The sequence below is a fragment of the Cucumis sativus genome, chromosome 4 (assembly GCF_000004075.3).
Source record: "Cucumis sativus cultivar 9930 chromosome 4, Cucumber_9930_V3, whole genome shotgun sequence".
NCBI classification, from domain to species: domain Eukaryota; kingdom Viridiplantae; phylum Streptophyta; class Magnoliopsida; order Cucurbitales; family Cucurbitaceae; genus Cucumis; species Cucumis sativus.
In genome coordinates, this window is record NC_026658.2 from 23235569 (window position 1) to 23258865 (window position 23297).

General features: G+C 31.6%; 2 protein-coding genes across 3 annotated transcripts; both read right to left on the minus strand.

Annotated features, from left to right (window-relative positions):
* Positions 1-222: 222 nt before the first annotated feature.
* On the minus strand, positions 223-9577 carry LOC101221555 (probable leucine-rich repeat receptor-like serine/threonine-protein kinase At3g14840). The gene is made up of 24 exons (XM_031884164.1): positions 9490-9577; positions 9222-9399; positions 7082-7153; positions 6908-6976; positions 6750-6821; positions 6164-6235; positions 5950-6021; positions 5787-5858; positions 5634-5705; positions 5477-5548; positions 5291-5362; positions 4787-4858; positions 4074-4139; positions 3787-3852; positions 3669-3704; positions 3544-3581; positions 3086-3465; positions 2777-2972; positions 2519-2665; positions 2120-2238; positions 1826-2036; positions 1471-1708; positions 1143-1293; positions 223-866 (listed from the first exon to the last, which is right to left on the minus strand). Exons 1-24 carry the CDS (start codon positions 9560-9562, stop codon positions 477-479), a joined length of 3006 nt encoding a protein of 1001 aa, XP_031740024.1. The 5' UTR covers positions 9563-9577; the 3' UTR covers positions 223-476.
* A 783-nt stretch (positions 9578-10360) lies between these two features.
* On the minus strand, positions 10361-20880 carry LOC101221782 (probable leucine-rich repeat receptor-like serine/threonine-protein kinase At3g14840). 2 transcript variants are annotated; one of them, XM_004146034.3, is made up of 24 exons: positions 20611-20880; positions 20324-20507; positions 18024-18095; positions 17847-17915; positions 17705-17776; positions 17533-17604; positions 17345-17416; positions 17172-17243; positions 17013-17084; positions 16856-16927; positions 16703-16774; positions 15974-16045; positions 15096-15161; positions 14587-14646; positions 14471-14506; positions 14351-14385; positions 13457-13836; positions 13177-13372; positions 12930-13076; positions 12255-12373; positions 11956-12166; positions 11605-11842; positions 11244-11394; positions 10361-10988 (listed from the first exon to the last, which is right to left on the minus strand). In XM_004146034.3, the coding sequence occupies exons 1-24, from the start codon at positions 20705-20707 to the stop codon at positions 10602-10604; spliced, it is 3024 nt and encodes a 1007-aa protein (XP_004146082.1). In that variant the 5' UTR covers positions 20708-20880; the 3' UTR covers positions 10361-10601. The 2 variants fall into 2 exon arrangements, with proteins under 2 accessions (XP_004146082.1, XP_031740023.1); XM_031884163.1 differs by lacking the exons at positions 20324-20507; positions 20611-20880 and having other exon boundaries at positions 17705-17750; positions 18024-18033.
* Positions 20881-23297: the final 2417 nt, after the last annotated feature.

The window sequence follows — 23297 nt, forward strand, 5'->3', positions numbered from 1 at the left end:
TACTTTAATTTTCGTTCAAACCCCCTTTTTAAAAAAGTTTTCCTAAATTCACCCCAGTTGTTATTCAAATTTAGTCGAGAAAAATATCAATAGGTATCCAAAATTTTAAACTTTATCAAAATTGGACCTTAGAACTTCAGTGTATTAATGAAATATTTTTCTTCAACTCAAATAGGTGGTAAGAAATCAAATATACAATAACGAACCAGAGAGAGTTAATCGTTTGGCTCAATACGAGTTAAACAAATTATATTTTTAACCTTATCCCAGCTTTAAAGAAAGGATTACATGTCAATTACCGTTCAACTCGGTTCATATTAACTTAAAAAGAATAAAGAATAAAGAATAAAAGAATAAAAGAATAAAGAATAAAAGAATGTGGAACAGCTAACAGCATACATCATAAAGTAATTGAATGCTTACATAGTTACCTGTTAATACAATCACTAAATCCTATTCTCCAACTATATTTAGAATCAACCATGATGGGGATGGGAATCACTGTCAGCAATTGAAGAATCAGTCCATGGTCCATCCATCAACATACTTTGTGTCTCGCTCTCGCTCTCACATGTCAACATACTTTGCGTTTCGCTCATCGTCTTCCCTTTCTGGCGATAAATCTGGCACCACATTGCATTCACATCTTGCTTTGAGACATTGGGATCTGAAGCCAACTCCTCCACGGCAATTTTCCCTTCCAATATCCCAACTACTGTTGACATTGATGGTCTATCTGCAGCACTGATGTCCGTGCATTGAAGAGCGATATTGATCATCGTCATCGCCTCTGTCTTGTTGAAATCAGAGCCTAACCGTGAATCGACAAGGTCTAGTAAATCCCCTCTTACTTTTAAAAGATTAGCCTGAGAATAGAGGACGCGAATGACTTCAGTTTGCTACCACTACCACTCATAACAGGTTTCATTTATAGTAAAAAGATGGAACAATCAGCTAAGTCTATGAATTTGTGGAAAGTGTTTTTCACATGGCAGATTAAGGACTGGAATGTAACTGAGTTGCCAAGGACAAACTCACATTCCATTTTTATAGGATCATATCTTTCCTTGGAAACTTTTGGTGTAATAAAAGTATTGTGGAACTCAATAGCAATGCATGAGTAAGAGATGGAGCTAACTCACATAGTCAAGAAGGTATAAGCAATCATCCTTGGTTCCAAAACTTGTGTTGCTTCGACCACCCACGATTTCTAATGCCACCACACCAAAGCTGTAAACATCTGCTTTATCAGTTAAGTAGCCTCGCATTGCATATTCTGGTGCCATGTATCCACTACAAAATAATTATGCAGTGGTGTGAATATTTGGATTATAAATTTATCTTCTAGAGATTTTAGGTGACAACGCTTAGGTTGTCCTAATAGTCCCTCAAGTAATAACTCAAACGTTTGCTCATCATTTCTCAATTTTTTAAAAGCATATGAAAGAAAATGCCCCAGTGGTAACTCACTAGGTTCCAGCAACCCGTGTGCTGATGTGTGTATTTCCTTCGTCATCCAGCCTGGCCAAGCCAAAGTCGGAAATCTTAGGGTTTAGTTTTTTATCGAGAAGAACATTGGTAGCTTTGATATCTCGGTGAACGATCTTTAATCTTGACTCATCATGAAGATATGCTAAACCTTTAGCAATACCAACACAAATCTTCTGCCTTGTTGGCCAATCCAATTTCAGTTGATATTCTTCAGGTCCTGTAGTAATACCAATTTTGCAAAGATGCTTATTACGTCCATTGATGTCGTCACCAATGTATTCAGAAAAACATTGAAGATCAATAGCAGTAGAAGGTAATAAGGAAATATATTTACCGAATAAGGCACGAGCAAGGCTATTATTTTCCAGATACTCGTAGATTAGCAAAAGTTGATCTCCTTCAATACAACATCCAAAAAGCTTCACTAGATGAGGGTGCTGCAATGCAGATATCATGCCTATCTCATTCAAAAATTCACGATTTCCTTGCTTTGACTTTGAAGAAAGTTGCTTCACTGCGATTACACTGCCATCATTAAGAACTCCCTGCAATTCCGAAGACAGATCTTCACCTCAAAAGTATGAAAGAAGAGATGAAAAATTTGAAATCCAAACGAAGTATATAACACCTTGTAAACAGGACCAAAACCACCTTCTCCGATCTTATTGGCAACATCAAAATTCTTAGTAGAAGCTTTAATTTGTCTTAATGAAAATGATCCTGTTCCTAGATCGAGGTCCTTCAACTCTGCAAAATAAAGGATAAATTACATTAAGAAGAATTAGTTCACCATAATTCCTCTTGTTACCTCGTATGCACAAAATTTCCGACTGAGTTAATAGTAAACTTATTTTCCTGACTTTATAATAAACACGTAGAAAATCAATTAAAAAGTGGCCTAAGCGATGTCATAAATGTCCAAAACTTTTCAAATACAGGTTTAAAAAGTGAGAGAGAATGGTAAAGCTATGTTTAAATTAATAAGAACAAGAATCTCACAACCCATGCATGGTTTGAGATTAATGACCTTGTTCAAGTGTGCTTTTCTTTCTTTGGCTGCCTCTCCACCACAAGACTCCAAGAAGCAAGATGATAAAAAAGACCACAGCAGCCACAATTCCAACCACTACACCAGCAGATATGGCACTTCCACCTTCTGTTGGTGGATCAAAGTCTGCTTGGGTTGAAGAGAAAAACAACAATTATAACGAACTGTTCGTTTAAATAAGGTTTCAGACTATATAATATAACCAAAATGTGTCATCAAAATAGAGGGTCTACCAACCAGGTACAAGAGAAATGGCTGAAATTAGAGGACCATAAGTTCCTCTTGAAGGGATTGAATTTGTCCCCTTCCCAGCCCAAAATAAGCGGACCTCTACAGTACCATTAGTAATAGAAACAGGAAATTTCTTTATAAGAGGTTTGCCAACACCACCTGCTTCATCTGCAATATTGAAATCCTTCAACACCAGCACTCTCTGCAATTATTAGAGCTAAATCAAAAAACTTCCAAGGTACTAATATAGAAATATACAAAAAGATCAAGAAGTGGGGTAAAAGTATACCAGATAGCTTTTTGTTACGTACTTACCTGAACGTAGACATCAAATACGCGTCTGCCAAGGCTTTTGTATGTTCTGACATAACCGAACTCTATCTCAGCAAAATGGAGGCTTAATGTGTATTTTCCATTACCCATGCAATATGCATAATAACTAAGAGAGATTGGAGAAATCCGTGCACTCGTGTACAATTCAAGACCTTTCATTGGGAGTTCAGGTGGACTTAATGCAATAAAGTCATCTGTTGAGCGATCATCGTCCATAAAACTACCAGTGTTGCTAAATCCCCAATTAGCTCCACCTTGAAAAAACAATGATGATTTGCCTGTGTTTGTGTCTCCATCATACCTGACTGTTCCGTTTACTAAATCTTCCTTCCCACCGCAATTGATATGGAGAGAGTACCAAGCTGCAAGAACAAAAAAACCATATTGGTAAAAAAGCCGCATTAGACTCAAGTAGCCATGGAAACAACATTTCAACTCACTTTTATCACAAGAGCCCGCTAAACATGAAACTGTTCCACTGTTAAAACAATAAGAAGCTCAGTGGTCATTAGAATATTAGACAATTCAAACAACAAGTCAACTCCTTGGTTAGAGAAAAACTTACGAACTAATGTCTTGTGCAGAGCTCGCGAACAGGTTTCTGCATGGAACAAACGAGATTGGATAAGCTGTTTCTCATTATTAGATATAAAAACATTGTACCATAACAGAAGCATACTCACAAGCTTCTTGCTTCACATCCAGTGGCCTGAAAATCTGTCTCGGTAAATTTGTTATAAGAGAGATCACTGTAAGAAAAAACAACAATGAGATTTTATATCACTGGGAAAAGAAATGGTTTGGTAAAGCAAGAAAGAGGCCTTTTTTCCCTAAAGACCGGTGCAAAAGACATTAAATTGTTCTCTCTCTGAATATTTGTTCTTTATTTTGAAATCTCAACTCATTTTCCATTTTAGCACCTCCACACCAAGTTACTTATACAAAACGTAGCATTGAAAAATAAGCTTACATGTTTTCTCCCTCCTGCAGCATCCAACGAGGCACAGCTCCACTTAGCATGTTTCCAGCTAAATATCTAGACAAGAAAATATCAAATTATCAGTACAATTAATTAGCTTGTGATAATAAGGGATAAGGGTATTGTCGTTTTTAACCCCCCCCCCCCCCCTCAAAAATAAAAAACAATGATATTATCATTAATATGCTGCCAGACAATCCAGGTTACAGTCACAATCAAACACGTGAGCTCATAGTATAAATAAAAATATCTAAAATAACTGAAAAATACTTGGTCTTAATTAATTTAACCTAGAGGAGGTTAAAAATAAGATATTAGTTTAATGAACAACTCAACTTTTCCAAAGTTCTACATAAGCAGGCTATACTTTCGTATTTCATTTAGATAAATATAGACTCTAGAACGAATCCTCAAAGATACATATATATTTCATCACCAAAAGACATAATAAAGCCACTCTTTTCAAGAGTTTTTAAGTTCAAATCCATGCCACTATTCATAGGGATACAGTAGATTAGAGGGTTAAAATTCATATAATTGTCTAGTTACTTTTCTACACAACTCTTTATGAAAATAAATGAGTTTCAGCAACTGTTTTACTCCAAGAGAGAGAGAGAGAGAGATTGACTTATCCCCCCAAGTCATGTAAAGCGACTACTACACTTATTCCCCCAAGTTAAAGTTTATGATCATGCATTACTTACATTCTATCCACTTGTTTCAAAACTTCAAAGCCGGGAGGTATTGGTCCAGTAATTTTGTTGAAGCTAAAGTCTCTGAAGAAGAGCAAAATAGTAACATAGTATTATCAAAGAAAAGTACATAATAACTAAGGAGGTTTGGTAACCATTTTGATTTTTTATTTTTGGTTTTAGAAAATTAAGTCTATTTTCTTATCTTCCCTTACAATGGTTTGCATGTTCCCTTACGATGGTTTGCATGCTTCTTAAGAACAAGAGCTGAATTTTTACCCAAATTCCAAAAATAACAACAGACTTTTAGAAAGTACTTTTTTAGTTTTCAAAGCTTGACCTGGTATTTTACCTGGTAAAAAGTAGATTACTTATAAAGAAGTTAAAAAAATTGAGGTATTTGTAGGCTTCATTTTCAAAAATTAAATGGCTACTAAAGAGAGCCTAAATAATAAATATAGTTGGATTAATCAAGGTATTTCATCAAGACGAAGTAGAGAGTAAAACTATACTGACATGGTTTTCGCGTTATCCAATCCATTAAACGTGGGAGGCAGCATCCCAATTATATTGCAACTCCTCAATATCCTATATATAACAAGAAATTAATTGATAGCTGAATTAAATACAAGAACATCTCAATTTTTCACAGAGGTATTAACTTACAGGGTTTTTCAATTTTTCACAGAGGTATTAACTTACAGGGTTTTTAAGTTCGTCAAAGTATTAACTAGTGGAAATCGCGATGAACCTCCATTCAAGTCACTGATTCTCCTGCATTTTACAACTCAAATATGAATAAATTGGAACCCACCAAACTTTGACTTACAAGACTACAAGGAATATGAAGCAAACTAACAGATCAACTAATAATGTCAAACGTGAAATTAGAGGAGGAATTGGTCCACTCAGCCCACTTGCCTGAATAGATCTGTCACAATGAAATCAGTCAAGTGAATAGACTAGCAACCATGTAAAACTAAGAGTAGCTAGATTAGAGAAAATTTCTCACAGTGTTATAAGCTTTGGCCAATTCTGAATGAAGTTAGGTATTGGTCCTGTGAAGTTATTATCACTAATTCGACTGCATCATTGCAAAGAGAGGGTTTGTTTTATGTATTTATTCATTCATTCCCTTTCTCAAAAATTAAATTTAACAAATTTCAAGAACTTACAGATCCGTCATTGTGGTTATCTTTCCCAGTGAAGATGGGAGCTCCCCAGTAAAGTTGTTTGAGGAAATAAGTCTAAATTACAACAAACAATGGTAAAGGAATGACCCGCAGAAAGCTCTCTTGAATCCCCAAATCATTACAACTAGAGATAACTTAAAACAATTACTTGAAAGAAAATAACAAAACTCAACTATGAAGAGTTGAAGGATCTTACAATCTTGTTAAGCTCTTCAACTTTCCAAGTTCTTGAGGTAGACTTCCAGAAAAATAATTAACTTCAAGGATCCTAAGCAACAAAAACCAGTAGTAGCATTAGTCTTGGGGAAATTTCTAACATACTATACTCAATAAAACCCAAAATGAAATACGTTGGAATAAATGGTATGTGATCGTGTAGAGTTTCATTATTTTATAAATGAGTAATTTTTTTCGCAATTAAACAACTTGTAGAAGATGCATGGCTATTCAAATGGTCATGAATAGCCTTTTTCAAATTGCTTTCTATAACTTTTTTCGCAAAGCACAAATTTCTTGTGAAAAACATGTATTCCTTCTATCAGTTTTTTCAAGTTTAATTTATTTTCACAAAATATAGTTTTTTAGATCTTGTGAATAAAAAAAAAATAGTATATTCAAATAAAATTTTCTTAAGATACAACGTCAAGTCGTGGGACATAGATTTTCTCATGCATACAAGGTTAGATTTTCTCATGCATACAAGGTTACATATTTTCTAATATTTTATGTAATGTTATTATTCATACAAACAGAACATAAACAATAAGGTAACCAGAACTTACAACTCTTTAAGAGTGCCGATGTTTCCAATCTCTTTAGGAATTGGACCCGTCAATTGATTTCCAAGAAGGGAACTGCAAAATAACACATAAACATTAGTCATAATAAGCCATATAAATCAGTTTTTGAAGATACTATAGAGAGTTAGGATAGAAAATACAGGTTGACAAGCTTTGTGAGACCCCATTCTGGAGGAATTGATCCACTGAGATAGTTGCGGGAAAGATCACTGAATTAACAGAGAGAATCAACGAGTGATTGATTATGATAATGGGCAATTTCAATAATAATCAATGAATTAATTAAGCAACAAAAATGTAAATTAATTACTTACAGTTCTTCCAAGTAAGTCAGATTCGCTATTTGTGGTGGCAGAGTACCCGGAAGGTTCAGTGATCTTAGACGTCTACAATACCATGAGACAATAAACTATTCTATTAATTTAAACTCAAAATTTTTATAATTAACTTAATTACTTTATAATATTTTTACTGATTTAGTTCTACTTAAAATCACAAATAAAATAATTCATTTTAAGGTAAGTAGCAACAAAAATTATCATACAATACCTTCGAGACAAATAGAGAAAAGAATATAAAAAGATAGAAAATTTTCCCATGTTAATTAATAATAGTCAGATTTTGCAAGCAAATAAGAAAATTTGTTATTTTGAACTATAAACATATAAAAATATACGTTCCTTACCTGAAATAATAATAATAACAACATTTAATAAATATATATATATATATATATATATATATATATATAATATATAATTTTAATTTAGTGAAAAATATAGGCCCCAAATGTAAATCAACAACGTGTAGAAACAATAAATTAAATAATTTTTTTTGACAATATATATATATATAGAATATGAAATAGTTATTAGACAAGCTTAAATAAAATTAGTAATTGTTAGATTTATAGTGCATGCTAAGTTGATAGGATCATTTCACATTTAATATAATCTTTCGCAAAGTGATTTTTTGTACGTTTTATTGAAACTTTTTTTCAAATATAAAATAAAATAGATCAAAATGCTTTAAATATATTTTAAGTGATGTTTTTAAATATAGCAAAATGAATCCAAATATTTATAGAATATAGCAAAATGTTAGATTTATCATGGATAAACACCGATAAGTCTATCATTAATACAATCTAAAAGTTTGCTACCTTTTGTAAATGTTGTTGTATTTTGTCACTAAAATTTTTAACAATTAAGATTTGTTGAATCAATTTGTAACCACGTGAGTTTATCTTTTAAAAAATTGTTAATTTATCATACCATTGTCTAAGGAAAAAAAATAAATTTATTTAAAAGAATTGTGTATTGTTTAAATTAATTTAATTATACGTGTTTAGAGTTCAAATTAATGCAAGTATTAATTTAGGTTTTTAATCATACAACTGAAATAAAGTAAAATGCATCTCGTAGAAATATAACAATTATATTGAAAATATTAGCAAATATAGCAAAGTTATTAATGATAGACTTGTTTTTTAAATTACGAAAGAAAATTAGAGAAATTGTTTGGTAACTCATTTATTTTTTGTTTTTAAAATAGATGGGTTGGATAACGCATTCACCTTTTTCGAAAAACTAAAAAAAAAAAAGAAAAGACTCTTCCACAAATATATTTTGTTTCTGATAAAACAAAACTAGGATGTTTTTGTTTTTAATAAACAAAAAATTGAAATGGTTATCAAATAATACCTTACTTTTTTTCTCGTTTTTTCTTATATCTTAAATATAGGTTTTGTAATTGGTACAATATTTGTTTTTAAATATAACAAATGAATCAAGATAATTAAAAGATACTTAAATTTAAAAATATTATTATATTTATAATTATTTTCAACACTTTTTTCACTAGAAATAGAAAAGATTTACTACTAATCAATTTGCATTTGTTTTTTACTGCTAAATTTAGTTATTTTTTTTCTATTTTTCTTTAGGTAATTGGTTTTATTTTGGGAAAGTTCGTTTTGACATCAAACTTATATCTTTATATATCTAACCTTAGCTCTATGAGTTGTAATAACTCATCCTTTACCTAACAACTTTGGGATTAGTTGTTTCTTTAAACTCTCAAACAATCCAAAATCTTCCCTTTTTTTCTCTTTGTAAATAAAAATTTATACAAATTACAAAACCCATACCACTCCGATTATAATCTCACCCTTTCCATTATAAAATAACAATCTCAATTTTATAACATTGGTAAAAAAGTGAATCTAACTTTTATAATTTAAAATTTAAAAGTGTAATTATAACTCATGCATGCATGTTGTTTTAATTTCTCCAACGTTCTTGTTCTCATAATTGTAATAAAAACAAAACTACATTTAAAAGCGTAAAGTGAAAGGTATTAGGTTTTGAGAAATAACGAAATTAGAACACTAATAATGATAAAAGAGAGAAAAAAAAAAGAGGAAGTTAGTTTAAGAAGAAAGAGTGAACGTACATTTTAGTGACGTGACAAACTTTGCCATTCTGGAAATTGCAGTTACATGTGAGATTATTAGTAAACCCCAATTCCATAGAAGTTGTTACCCAATCGCCGTTCACACCGCCGCATGGATCCGACGTGAAATTCCAATTTGCCTTCCCCAACGTTCTTCCGATCACCCTCAACGCCTCAACTGATCAAATAAAAATATTAAGAAATTTTGTTTTAACCTGAGAATATAAATTAAATTCAACCAACACTCCGCACCGCTTCCTGGACGTACCTTCGTCGGCCGGCAGCCGAGCAGCGGCGTAGGCGAGAGAGAAGAAAAGAAAAACGGCGAGGAATCGAGCCATGAAAATGGCTCGTAGGCGTGAGAGGAATGGCAACGAGGGATATTGATTTTCCAAACGGAGGGGTTCTATTAAGAAGTGATTATGGAAAGGTTTAGCTGTTTTATTAACTTCCTTTTTTTAGTTACAAAACAAAACCAAATTATTTTAAAATTAAGTTAAGAATTGTATATTTTGGTAAACGACAGCTTTTATCTTCACATTACCTTTATGAATTCTGGTATTTAACCATTTTCAATTATGGTTTTTGTGTTATTCACATTTACAAACTAATCTAACCAAACTCTTTCTTGTTTATAAGCTTTTTACTTCTACAATCTTTTCTTCCTTTTTTTTTTTTTGAAATATTAACCCTCTTTTTTTTTTCTTAATCGTCATATAAGTTTGAAAATTTGAAAAATAATAATCTTGAAAAAACTACTTCGATATCATGAACGATGATGGTATGAATTTATCTTTTTTCTCAATTGTTCTAAACAAAAGTGTTCAAATTTTAAAATGATCTTATTTTCCTTCAACGATATAAAAAAATTATATCTTCAGATTTTTCTACTTGTAAAAATATTTATAAATAAGAAACTTTGAAAAATAAAATATAATTTGTGTATATAATATATTTCAATCAGTTTCATGATAAAAGTTGAATAATATATTTGAATTTGATGACATTTTAGGTCAAAATTTTAGAACATTTTAGCTGTTAGTCCGGTCTTTATTATTATTATTTTTTTCATTTACCTAAACAAGTTAACCTGCTCCATATTGAACACGAAACAATTTAGAAGCTTAGGGAAGCAAATGTTTTAGCAACAAAGGAAGTAGTTTGAACATTTGAACTTGTCAACTCAAAATTCATATAAACATAGTAAAACAACTAAGTTCTAAGAATCTGAAAATATACAATATTTGGCAAGGGATTGGCCATTGGGCATGGTATTGCCTACTTCAAAAGGGAAAAAAGCATATGTAGAACAACAAACAAAGGATTAAGCATAAATTAAAGCATGTAATCAGAATCATTCAGGACAAAGTAATGTCAACTCTAGTTCCTATTCTCCAAGTACTTAGAATCCATGTTGATGGGATAGAGATCGCTGGCAGTTGTTGAAGAACCAGTCCATGGTCCATCCATTGTCAAACTTTGTGTCTGGCTCTCGCTCGTCGTTTGCCCTTTCTGGCGATAAATCTGGCTCCACATTGCATTCACATCTTGTTTTGAGATGCTGGGATCTGAAACCACCTCCTTTACAGCAATCTTCCCCTCCAACATGCTCACCACCGATGACATGGCTGGTCTGTCAGCAGAAACGACATTTGTGCATTGGAGGCCAATATTGATCATCGCCATTGCCTCTCTCTTGTTGAAATCAGAACCTAACCGTGAGTCGACAAGCTCTAATAAACTGTCTTTCTCTTTTAAAGTATTAGCCTGACAATACAGGATACAAATGACATCAGTTTGCTAGGGACTAATGCCAGGGTTCATTTACGAGAACAAAAACCATGTTTGAAAGTTTCACAGCTGGAACAGAGAAAATAGATTTATGGAAAGCATTTCTCCCATAGAATAAAGATTAGAATGTAACTGAAATGGCTAGGACAACCTCTAACTCTACAAAAAGATATATATATTTAACACAACAGATAAGCAGTAGCACGAGGAGTAAATATGGCATTAACTCACATGGTCAAGAAGGTAAAAGCAATCATCCTTTGTTCTATAACTTGTGTTGCTCCGACCACTAACTATCTCCAATGCTACAATGCCAAAGCTGTACACATCTGCCTTGTCAGTTAAGTAGCCACGCATGGCGTATTCTGGTGCCATATACCCACTGCAAAATAATGGTGTAAGGGGGTGAATATTTGGATTGTATATTTCTCAAATAAATTCAATTTAAAGATAGTACATTCTCCCGAGATTTTATATGATAACATCTAGCTTACTCAATATTCCCATCATTCAGACTAAAAAAGCCTTCTCTTTATCTGTATTGTAAAAGCATGGGGGAAAATGGATGAAAATTCCACCCAGGATAACTCACAATGTTCCAGCAACCCGAGTGCTAATGTGTGTATTTTCTTCTTCGTCCAGCTTGGCCAAACCAAAGTCAGAAATCTTGGCATCCAGATTTTTATCGAGCAGAACATTGGTAGCTTTGATGTCCCGGTGAACGATCTTAAGTCTTGACTCCTCGTGAAGGTATGCTAAACCTCTGGCTATACCGACACAGATCTTTTGCCTAGTTGGCCAATCCAATTTCAATTGAGATTCTCCAGGTCCTACAATATAACAAATTCGAAGAGATGCTTATTACATCTATTAATGGCATTACCGATATATTTAAAAACTTTTTGAAGATAAATTGTCAGAAGTAGCAAGGAAATATTGTTACCGAATAAGGCTCGAGCAAGGCTATTGTTTTCAAGATACTCATATATTAGCAAAAGTTGATTTCCTTCAATACAACATCCATAAAGCTTCACTAGATGAGGGTGCTGCAATGCAGATATCATGCCTATCTCATTCACAAATTCACGATTTCCTTGCTTTGATTTGGAAGAAAGTTGTTTCACTGCAATTATGGTGCCATCTGCAAGAACACCCTGCAATTCCAAAAGATAAAACTTCAAACCAAAATATAAAATTTATAAAAGAAGAAATTAAATAATGAAATCCAATTGATAGCAACACCTTGAAAACAGGACCAAAACCACCTTCTCCAATCTTATTGGCAGCATCAAAATTATTAGTGGCATCTCTGATTTGTCTTAATGAAAATGAACCTGTTCCAAGATCTAGACCCTTCAACTCTGCGATATAGATAAATTTAAGTGAAAAATAATCAGTTCCCATAATTACTCCCATTACCTCATATGTGCACAATTTTAAATAACTAATTCAACCCAAAAGCTTAAATTGATGAGTAAAGATAAATTTAATTATATATCGAAATATGAACAAAGCCAACAAATAAAAATGAATATTAAATGGGGAAGAAACAACAACACAAAGGCTTGAACACAAGTCCTCCCTAGACCACCTGCTCTGATACCATTTTAAATCACCAATTCAACTCAAAAGCTTAAGCTAATGGGTGAAGGTAAATTTATACATCATAATGCACAAAATCTCCAACGAAGTTACATCCTTTTTAATGACCAAGATTGCCTTATTTAGCACAACCTGAACTGATTTTTCTATCAGCATAATAATGAGAATGTTTTCAATATCAGGACAATATGTGTGATGCATTAACATCCACAACTTTGCCAATGTAGCTAAAGTTAGAACTGAAAGACAGGTTAAAAGAAATACTGTGTTCAATTAATAACACTAAGAATTTCACGACACGTGCTTTGAAATTACCTTGCTCAAGTGTGCTTGGCTTTCTTAGACAGCCTCTCCACCACAGCACTCCAAGAACCAAGAGGATAACAAAGACCACAGCAACCACAATTCCAGCCACTGCACCGGCAGAAATGGCATTTCCACCTTCTGATGGTGGCTCAAAGTCTGTTTGGAGTGAAGAGAAACAATAATCAAATTCGTTGATAAGTTTACTGGAGACTACATGGCTCTAATGATCTTAAATTGAAAAAATAGGTCTACCTACCAGGATCAAGAGAAATGGCAGAAATTAAAGGACCATAAACTCCTCTCACAGGGATTGCATTTGACCCCTTCCCAGCCCAAAATAGGCGGATTTCTACAGTACCATTAATCACAGAAACTGTGAATTTCTTTACAAGAGGTTTGCCAATTCCACCTGCGGCATCTGCAATATTAAAATCCTTCAACTCCAGCTTTCCCTGCAATATTGATACAATCAATAAGTTTGTTGCAAACAGAAGCTAACAATATACATCTAATAAGATAATTATCTGTTAATTTACCTGAACATAGACATCAAATACGCGTCTGCCAAGGCTTCTATATGTTTCATCATTAGTAAATGCTATCTCAGCAAAATGGAGGCTTAATGTGTAGTTTCCAGTACCCAAGCAATGTGCATAATAAGTAAGAGAGATTGGAGAAATGCGTGCCCTGACGTACAATTCAGGATTTGGCATCGAGAGAGCAGATAAATTTCTTGCAATAAAATCATCTGATGTCTGACCATCGTCCATAAAAGTACCAGTGTTGCTAAATCCCCAATTGGTTCTACCTTGAAGAAAAAATGATGATGTTCCAGTTTCTGGGTTTGCATCAAATTTGGTTGTTCCGTTAATGAATTCTTCATTCCCGCCACAGTTGATATGGACAGAGTACCATGCTGCAAGGAAAACACCATATTGGTTATTATTGAAGGAAAAATCAAATCGAATGAACAGAAATGATTAATGTATTCTTGCGGAACTGTTATTAAACATTTCAATGCCACCCTGCTCTCTTCTTCTCCTTCTTTAAACAGAAAACCCACCCCAACCGACACTTGCCATCTCCACCACCCTATTTCTCTTCAATGGATATTGGACAGATCCGAAACAACTGCAGACTCCATAATTCCTTATTACAATTCTACATTATCTTGTATGAATAAATCTAAATTAGCAAATTAATTATTAAATCTCCTACAAGAAAAATTATCCGCTTCAAGGTCAAACACTGTGAGTAATAGATTTAAATAAAGTGCCTAGGACTGGATTGTGCAATGTTGAAACTTAAGGACCAACTTGAAGCAAAATTCAAACTTTAGAGACTTGTAATTTTTCCATTTAACTTCAAGTATTTGCCATTTTCACAATTTCTCCAATCAAAACAAGGAAGAAATCTAGATTTCAACTCACTTTTTTCACAGGCGCCTAAACATGATACTGTTCCACTGCAAAAACAAAAAGAAATTCAGCGGTCATATTTAATATTAGACACTCCAAACAAGTCAACTCAAAGATTAGAGAAAAACTTACGAATTACTGTCCTCTGAAGAGCTTGCAAATAGGTTTCTGCACGGAAAAAGAGAGATTGGATAGGGTATTTCTCACCATTTATAAAAAAAGCTGTATAAGAATAGAAGCATACTTACAAGTTTCGTGGTTGGCAACCAGTGTTCTGACTCTGAGTAAATGTGTTATAAGAGAGATCTCTAAAAAAAGGAACAATGAGATTTATTATTTTCAAGGTAGCAAGAACAAAGATTTTCCCTTCCCAACATCCTAAGAAAACAAAAAAACATTGAAAGTTTAACGAAATCCACAAACTATAAGTCTATACTAACATTTTAAACTGTTAACGTTTTTCTTAAAGAAAATCTTTAAATTTCAATTATTCATTAAAAAGATTCTAAAAAAAACTAACTAATCATCTACAAAAAAAAAATTCCATTTTGTCACTGGAAAGAGATACGATCGAGTAAAGCACTCAAGATCGTTTTACTCCTTTTCCCTTTCCAAGGATTGGCATGATTAGATATTACTTGATTCCTCTCTTTCTGGATATGTTTCCTTTATTTTGAAATGTCTGCTCATCCCTTTTCAGTTTTAGCACCTCACATACCAATTCGCATAAACAGAAAGCATTTGCAAAAGAACTTACATGCTTTTTCCTTGATTTAGCATCCAATTGGGCACTGATCCATTTAGCAAGTTTCCAGTAAGAAATCTAAGCAAGAAAATATCAGATTAGCGGTGCAATTAATCAGAGATTTTGACAATAAGTAATAAGCATGTCATTTTTTTTAACACGAAACAAGACAACAAGGATATTGTCCTGAATATGTTACCTAACAATCCGAGATAAGACACTCAAACATTTTACACAATATCAAATCAATACATACAGAGATCATAGCATAAATAAATAAAAGGATCTATAATAATAACTTTATCAAGTTCAGTAGGTAAACTATACATTTCCCTTTATACAACGCAAATTACACATAACATCCTGCATTTCAATTAGATAAACTTTAGAACAAATGCACAACAAGAAAAAGATACATGTTTATCTATTTCCTGAAAAGCTTAGCAAAGCCACGTTTTTCAAGAGTTCTTATGTTCTACTTGCAGCTTGTGTAAGCTGTGGACATGAGTACCATACAATTCTTAAATACTACTGGTAAACAGCAACTGTATGTTTTACTAGGAATGGACATTCCTATTTCAGGCTCTAGCTCCCTTGAATATCACATAAAACTTGATCCTTTATTTTTGTAAATACCATAAATACTATTGTCGGTTCATATTCTGGCTCTGCTTACACAAGACCAAGTTTAATTCAGGCCATTATTCGTGGTCCTACTGTATATTAGAAGGTTATCATTCAGGTAATTGCCAAGTTAATTTTCTACACCAATTCATAGAAGAGCGAACGAATTTCAGCCATCGATCAAGGTTGGCTTATCCTCCCAGTTATGTAAAGTGACTGCCTATGGTTTAAGTACAGAATTTCAAGTTTCTCATTACAATACTTACATGCTATCAACTTTTTTCAACGCTTCAAAGCTGTGAGGTATTGGTCCAGTAATTTTGTTGAAACTAAAGTCTCTGCAGAAGAAATTGAGCAAAACAATAACGAAAAGGTATTGTCAAAGAAAAGTAAAGAATAAACAAATAAACAACGTTGTCAATAAATTTGTTCCCAGCATGGACAGATTTGGATTTTGGATATGTAAGAATGGCAAATGGAAACTTTTATCAACGCAGGAAAGGAAATTTTTTATTTAACATTTGCTGTAAAGTCATAGTACAAAAACAACATTACTTAATGGAAAGTATGAACTCCTATTATAATTTTGGGTTTATGAGATTCATCTAAGTCAAGTAATTTCTATTTATATTGAAATTCTCTTTGAGTAGAGAAAAGGGCAGTAATTACTTCAGAAGTGTGTAAACTTTACTTCATTCTAGAGTAAGAGTAAAAGTTTAAGCATTCTTGGAGTATAAATGTAAAATACTGTGTTAGATTCATCACTTTTGTTAGTTTGTTACTTTCTAGCTTTAACATAAACCGTGGAATATTCTTTAGAAAAAGAAAAATGCAGACATTTGTCTTGATAAGCCTTTTATAAATTGATTTTCGGCAAAAAGTTAGGAAATGCAATATTTCATAGCAAGAAATTTAGACTATCTCTAAAAATGCATGAGACTGCGATTAATCAAGATATGGCATCTCAACGGAGTAGAAAGTAAAATTTTACTGACAATGTTCTCAAGTCTGAAAACCCAGCAAGAATGTCAGGCAGCATCCCAGTTATACTGCAACTCCTTAATATCCTATAGATAACCAAAAATTATATTGAAGGTTGGGAATAAGTACATGGATGTCTTCAAGTTTTCACAGAGGGATTAACTTACAGGTGTTTCAACTTTGTCAAAGTATTCAGCGGTGGAAGTTGCGATGAACCTCCATTCAAGTCACTGATTCTCCTGCATTTTTCAACTCAAATGTGAATAAATAGAAACACTAAGTACTTATACTTACAAGACAACAAGGAATGTGAAGCAAACTAACAGATCAGTTAATTTTGTCAAAAGTCCAATTTCAGAAGGAATTGGCCCACTCAACCCGCTTGCCTGAATAGCTCTGTCACAATTAAATTAGTTGAATAGGAATTATTAGAATAGAAACCAAGAAAAATATAGATTAGCTAGATTAGAGAAGATTTCTTACATTTTATCAAGATTCGTCCAATTCTGAAGAAACGTAGGTATTGGTCCTGTAAAGTTATTGTCACCAATTCGACTGCAATGTTACAAGGAGAAGCTTTTTAATGAATTCATTCATTCATTTAATCAAAATCATACAAACAAAATTAAGGGTGAAAGAAGCTTTCAAAATCTTACAAATCCGTTAATGTCGTTATCCTAGCCAGTGAAGGTGGTAGCTCCCCAGAAAAGTTGTTGGAGGTAAGAAGTCTGGATTACATTACAACAAACAAACAATAGTGGTTCAGAAAGAAAAAAAACCATCAGAAAGGTCTCCTGAATGCCCAAACCATTACAACTAGAGACAATTCAACGAGGGGTCTTACAATCTTGATAAGTTGGCCAAATTCCCAAGTTCTGGAGGTATATTTCCAGAGAAATGATTCATTTCCAAAACCCTAAGCAATCAAAGCAGTAACATCAGTCTTCTACATACATACACCAACTCATTCAAAACCCAAAATGGGAAACAAACAATTGAGGGTTAAAAGAACTTACAACTCTTGAAGAGTGGTGATGTTTCCAATCGCTTTTGGGATTGGACCTGTCAATCGATTTCCAAGAAGGGAACTGCAATAAAGCCATATGAATCACATTCTGATAAACCCAAAGATCATAGAAATATAGGGATAGGAAATACATTTTGAGAAGCTTGGTTGAACCCCATTCTGGAGGAATTGGACCGCTGAGATAGTTGCGGGTGAGATCACTGAATTAACAGAGAGAACAAACAAGGGATTGGATTATGATAATGGGCCATTTGATTAAGGGTCAAATGAGAAAAGATGATAGAAATTAAGCAAGAAAAAATACGTACAGTTCTTCAAGGAAAGGCAACCTCACAATTTGCGGTGGCAGAGTACCTTGAAGGCTCTGCGCCTTGAGAAGACTGCAATGACATGCATCAAACTCATGAATTCATACATCAATTGATTTTTTAAATTTCCATACCTTTCAAAGTTAAGAAATTTTAAATATAATGTTAAATTATTAGTTTAACTTTTTCAGGTTTGCGTCCATGCACAATCTTTTCAATACAAAACTAAAAATTTAAAGTTTTATAAAATTATCTATTAATTTAAAATTATTAACCAATCAATTCAAAACATTTTCTAATATAACAAAATTTAGCTCCAACTTTTACACTGTATTCATGATAGACCATACCTCTAAAATTTTATCGTCGATAGATTTCTCTATATTTACAATTCTTTTAAAATATTATTATACACTTAACTATTTACCTTAAAAATGCTATTAATAATAATTTACATAAACTTTTTTTAAAAAATTGTTAATCATGTTTTTATTTGTACTAAAAATGAATATCATATCAAATAACATTTAACTAAGTCAAAGTTCTCCTATAGTGTGTGAATTACTGTTCAGCTATGTTTGAAAAGAAATATATATATATATCCCAAGACGTGATAATTGTAAAGGTTTTTTAACTTTTAGTACAATTTGTTTAGGATGACTTTTTAAGTACAATTATTGAATAAATAATGAGTTAGTAACTTAAAGAAACTATACGTTTTTACATTAATAATTATTTCATTACGGAAAAAAGAGGAGGCCATCACGTGGACATACAGTTAACCGAGTCTGCGGTCAAAATAAGAACCGCGGTTAGTGTCTAACCAAGGACACATAGCCACATCACATCAAGTAGGACCAAGAATCCTACATGTCATAGTTGACCAGTCAACTCTTTCTCTATATATATAATTATTAAAACTTCCTATTTTTTATATGTCCAGTTGTCCATTTGCAAACGTGGGACCCTAGTGGTATTTAAAACCCTTGAGTTAGTTGGCAAAACAAACGCGCCAGCCCTTTTTTTTATTTTTTAATTCTTGACTTTTTTTTCTTTTTTAAATTTTTTTTAATTTTAACGTCTTGACATTGATACTTAATTACATCAGACACCAATTTGTATTATATGTATTGTACAAGTACAACTTTGAGAAATAGTAATTTTTGAGAAAATATTTATAATTCATAGTAAATTGCAAAATAAAATTTAAAATTTTACACTAACTAGTAAATATTTTAATTTTATTTTTTCTATATTAAAAAAGATTCTTTTAAAATAATAATAATAATTGAAACGTTGCAACATTTTATTTTTTACAGAAACATGTGCATCATTAAAAAAAACTCAGAGATGTTTGTTTTGTAGTTTTGAATTATAGTTATCCATAGTAAAATAAATAAACAAAATGCCATTCAACCCTTAAATCAAGGAAATCATTCATTAGAGATATTATACTTATTCTTCATATATTAGGCACGGTTTTCAATAAACTGTCTTCATTGTTACTTTGATTGTTTTGAAAACGGGTCCTTTTACAAATAATAAAAAATAAAACAAAGCTAAAAACTTTTCCACATGAAATAGTTCATAAATATTTTGTCCACTTTATATTTTTGACAAATTTTCTTAAAAAAACAAAGCTAAATCTGTACTAAGAGGTTATTTCCTTTTAAGTTTATGGTTCATACAAGTTTTTAAATCAAAGAAAAATCAGCAAAAAAAAAAAAATTATTACTATGCTTTCTTTTAAAAAATGGAATTATCTAAAATATTAAAAGAATAAAATAAAGCCCTTCATATGATAACGATATTAGTTTTGAAATTCTTTTTTTTTTCTGTTCATAAATTTCATGTCGTTGTTCACACATCTACCAAACACTTTTGCAAACTAATTTTATTAGTTTATAAAATATGATAACAATAAATAAATAAATAAATAAATTTATTGGAAAAACAAGTTGATATTAAGAAGTTTAAGTAAATTTGTAATTGAGATGTTCCTAGAACTATGTTGAAACTTTCTATAATAAAAATGGAGTCATTATATTTATTTACTCATAGAAATTATAGAAATATTACATAATTTTAAAATTTTATTCCATCATTATTAGTCCAGTTTTCACTATTAATTAAAGTTTCAAAATATAATTTTGATAACTCGAATTTCAAAATAAAAAATGGAATGATCTAAAAGTATAACTGCAGACACAAACGGAGATTTTTAGGATTGAAAAAACCTTATGATTGATATCTAAAAAGTTGATGGAAAAAAAAAAAGTGAAAATGGAGAGAGAACGTACATGTTAGTGACGTGACAGACGGTATTATTTTGGAAGGTGCAGTCGCAAGTGACATTATTTTCGAAATTAGTATCGAATTTATTCGATTCCGATATCCAACCACTAGCTTCGCCGCCGCATGGATCCTCCCTGAAATTCCAGTCCGTCTTCCCTAATATTTTTCCGATTTCCTCCAACGCATCCACTGAAATAAATTAATCTCAAATCAAAACCGACTTCCCAAGAAACAAAGTTCACATACAGTTTCTTCCAGATCTGAGTCCGTTACGGCCTATATGCGGTGTTACCTTCGTCGGGCGGCAGCCGAGTGGCGGCGGAAGTGAAAGTTATGAAAAAGCAGAGAGATGAGAGGAAAAGAACGGCGAGAAATCGCGCCAACAGCATCGCTCGATCACAACGGTGGGATTTGGATGTGAAGAGTACCGAAGAGGAGAGAGAGGAAACTAAGGGAAAGGATAGATGAAATGAGAATTCAGTTTAATCTCTTTGTTATTGGTCACTGAATTTCAAATTTAAAAACCAAAGAGAGAAAGAGAGAAAGTCAACTTCTACTGATCTCTTCCCAATTCAGTATTTTTATAGCCTTTTAACTTTAACCCTTTGGGTGAATTTTAAGTTATTGTTATAAACAAAAGTATAAATAAAATTAATAAAAAAAACCAAATTTATTCATGGGTTGATGAGTTTTTTTAGCGGACAAGCCTAAGTTAATTAGTTTTCGATCAAATTGCTTATGGTCGGTTTAGTAAAGGTTCAAACGGATCCCACAACCATGGAAGAGTACAAATTGATCGTTGTCGATCGATCGATTTAAGTCTAAACAGCCTTTACAAAAATTTTAAATTGTTGTCGTTTGAAATTTTTTCAACCTAAAACAACCGAACATTTCTTTAATTTTCACTGATCACCTTCGATTTAATTGGTTTAATATGATCGGTCTACTCGATTGTTCGATCTATCATATTCATCATTATTTCTTTTTTTTTTTGTAAATGAAACAACTATTAATGTAATTATATATCTTTTTATAAACATGTGAGACTATTTTAAATAGTCAAAACTTACAAGTGGTATATGATTATGTGTGAATAACTATTTGAGTACCATCTTGGATAGCATCTATTTGCGTAATTTGACACATGGTAAGTTATATTATTTATTTATACAATATGTTAATTAATTTTTAGTGTGATTAACGGGTGGAATGCATAAAGATGTTTGCATTTATTTCTACTCGAAATATGTATATTTTTTTGTTTGTATAAAATATACGCAATAAAACTTGTTTGTTTGAATTGTCTCAACTTCCAAGTAACGTAGGATGTGATTTTCTTACCAATTTTTTTATATCTTCAGCTTTGTAAAGGTAACAAAATCATCTTATAAAAATGATGTAAATTGATTAATATCAAATTAATTGTGCTTATTATTTTTAATGTTCCCCTATTCATCTTCGTTTGCAGATATGAAACTATTTTATAATATTTTCGAATTTTTTTAATGATTAATCTTTGCATTCAAAATATTGGTATTTGTGTATTTCATCACGTGTTTTTAATAATAGAAATTAAAAATGAATATATAATTTTATAATAATGTGTACAATGTATATTATGTGAAAAGTTATTGTAAAAATATAATTTGTTTTATAAAAAACGATTCCAAAGAGGATTTTTGCTCAAAACTCAAATTTCAAATTTTTTGTGATTTTAAATTAAAAACATAAAACCAAAAACTAAATAATGTAAATATAACAATAAAATCTAAAGTGTTTAAAACAATGAAAAAACAATTAAAAATATATGACAAATTTTAAATTCACCCCCACAAAATCTATTATTCAATAATAGATCATAGCTAGCTACTCTTAATTATTATCTTTAAAAATATTACTTATCCAAGATTTTATTTGCTCTTTCAAATCTTTCATAATTTTTTTTTAAAGATTAATACTTAGTTAGAAAAATTAATAAATATATTTACAAAAATCAATTATAATAAATTTTGTTTTACAAACTTTTTTTTATAGGGTAAATAGTTTTTTTTTTTCTCTATTTAAAAAAAAAAAAACTTCTTATTTTTATTACAAACCTATGTTGAAATACAAGACCAATTATGTCAAAAACTTATTTACCCTATACTTTATTGGTAATATCAATTCACATATAATACCAAAAATTATATATATATATATGTGTGTTAAAAAGTTGAGATGTGGAGAATGGATAAAAAATAAAACATTGCACACTACCAAACGACCCGGTTTCAATCAAGTTGATGAAGATGGTTGAACAAATTTGGATGCATGGGTTCAATCACAACGTCGTCGTACTGTGTGTCAATGCAAATTATTACGATTTGCTCCCTGGAAATAGTTGAAATTACGATTTTGGTCTTAAGCTGACATGGATATTTAGAGCTAGTAATTTGGAAGTTTGACTTTATTGACATCTAACTCTTGTAGGGATTTATTAGTTTAAGATATTGTTTTTTAGATAACTCTTATATATTTTTCTAACAAATAAATTTTGGAGTAATAGTAATAAGTTTCCATTTATTGGTTAAATAAAATGAGGTAATTTGATTTTATTTGTTTAATTACGAATCTTTCACCTTTATGGTTTGACTGCAAGACATCAATAATGGTAACTATAACAATAAACGTGACAAATTCATAATCTTCATACTGTTAGAATAACAATATAGTCACAATAATAATTAAGATATTGAGTTCCACATAATAATCAAGCATATTTGGGATGGGTGATCCTTTCTTTCGCAATTGTATCCGTTGATTATGAATTTTCTTATGGGAACTCATATTTTCTTACAGTTATATAATAACATTGGTAAACAAGTGCATCCTTAAATAAAATGAGACCCTCTTGTTTTCGAAATATTTTGTATATTTGATGGCTCTCAAAATTGTATTTTATTATATTTATAATATATATATTGTGCTTATTTGTAGTTT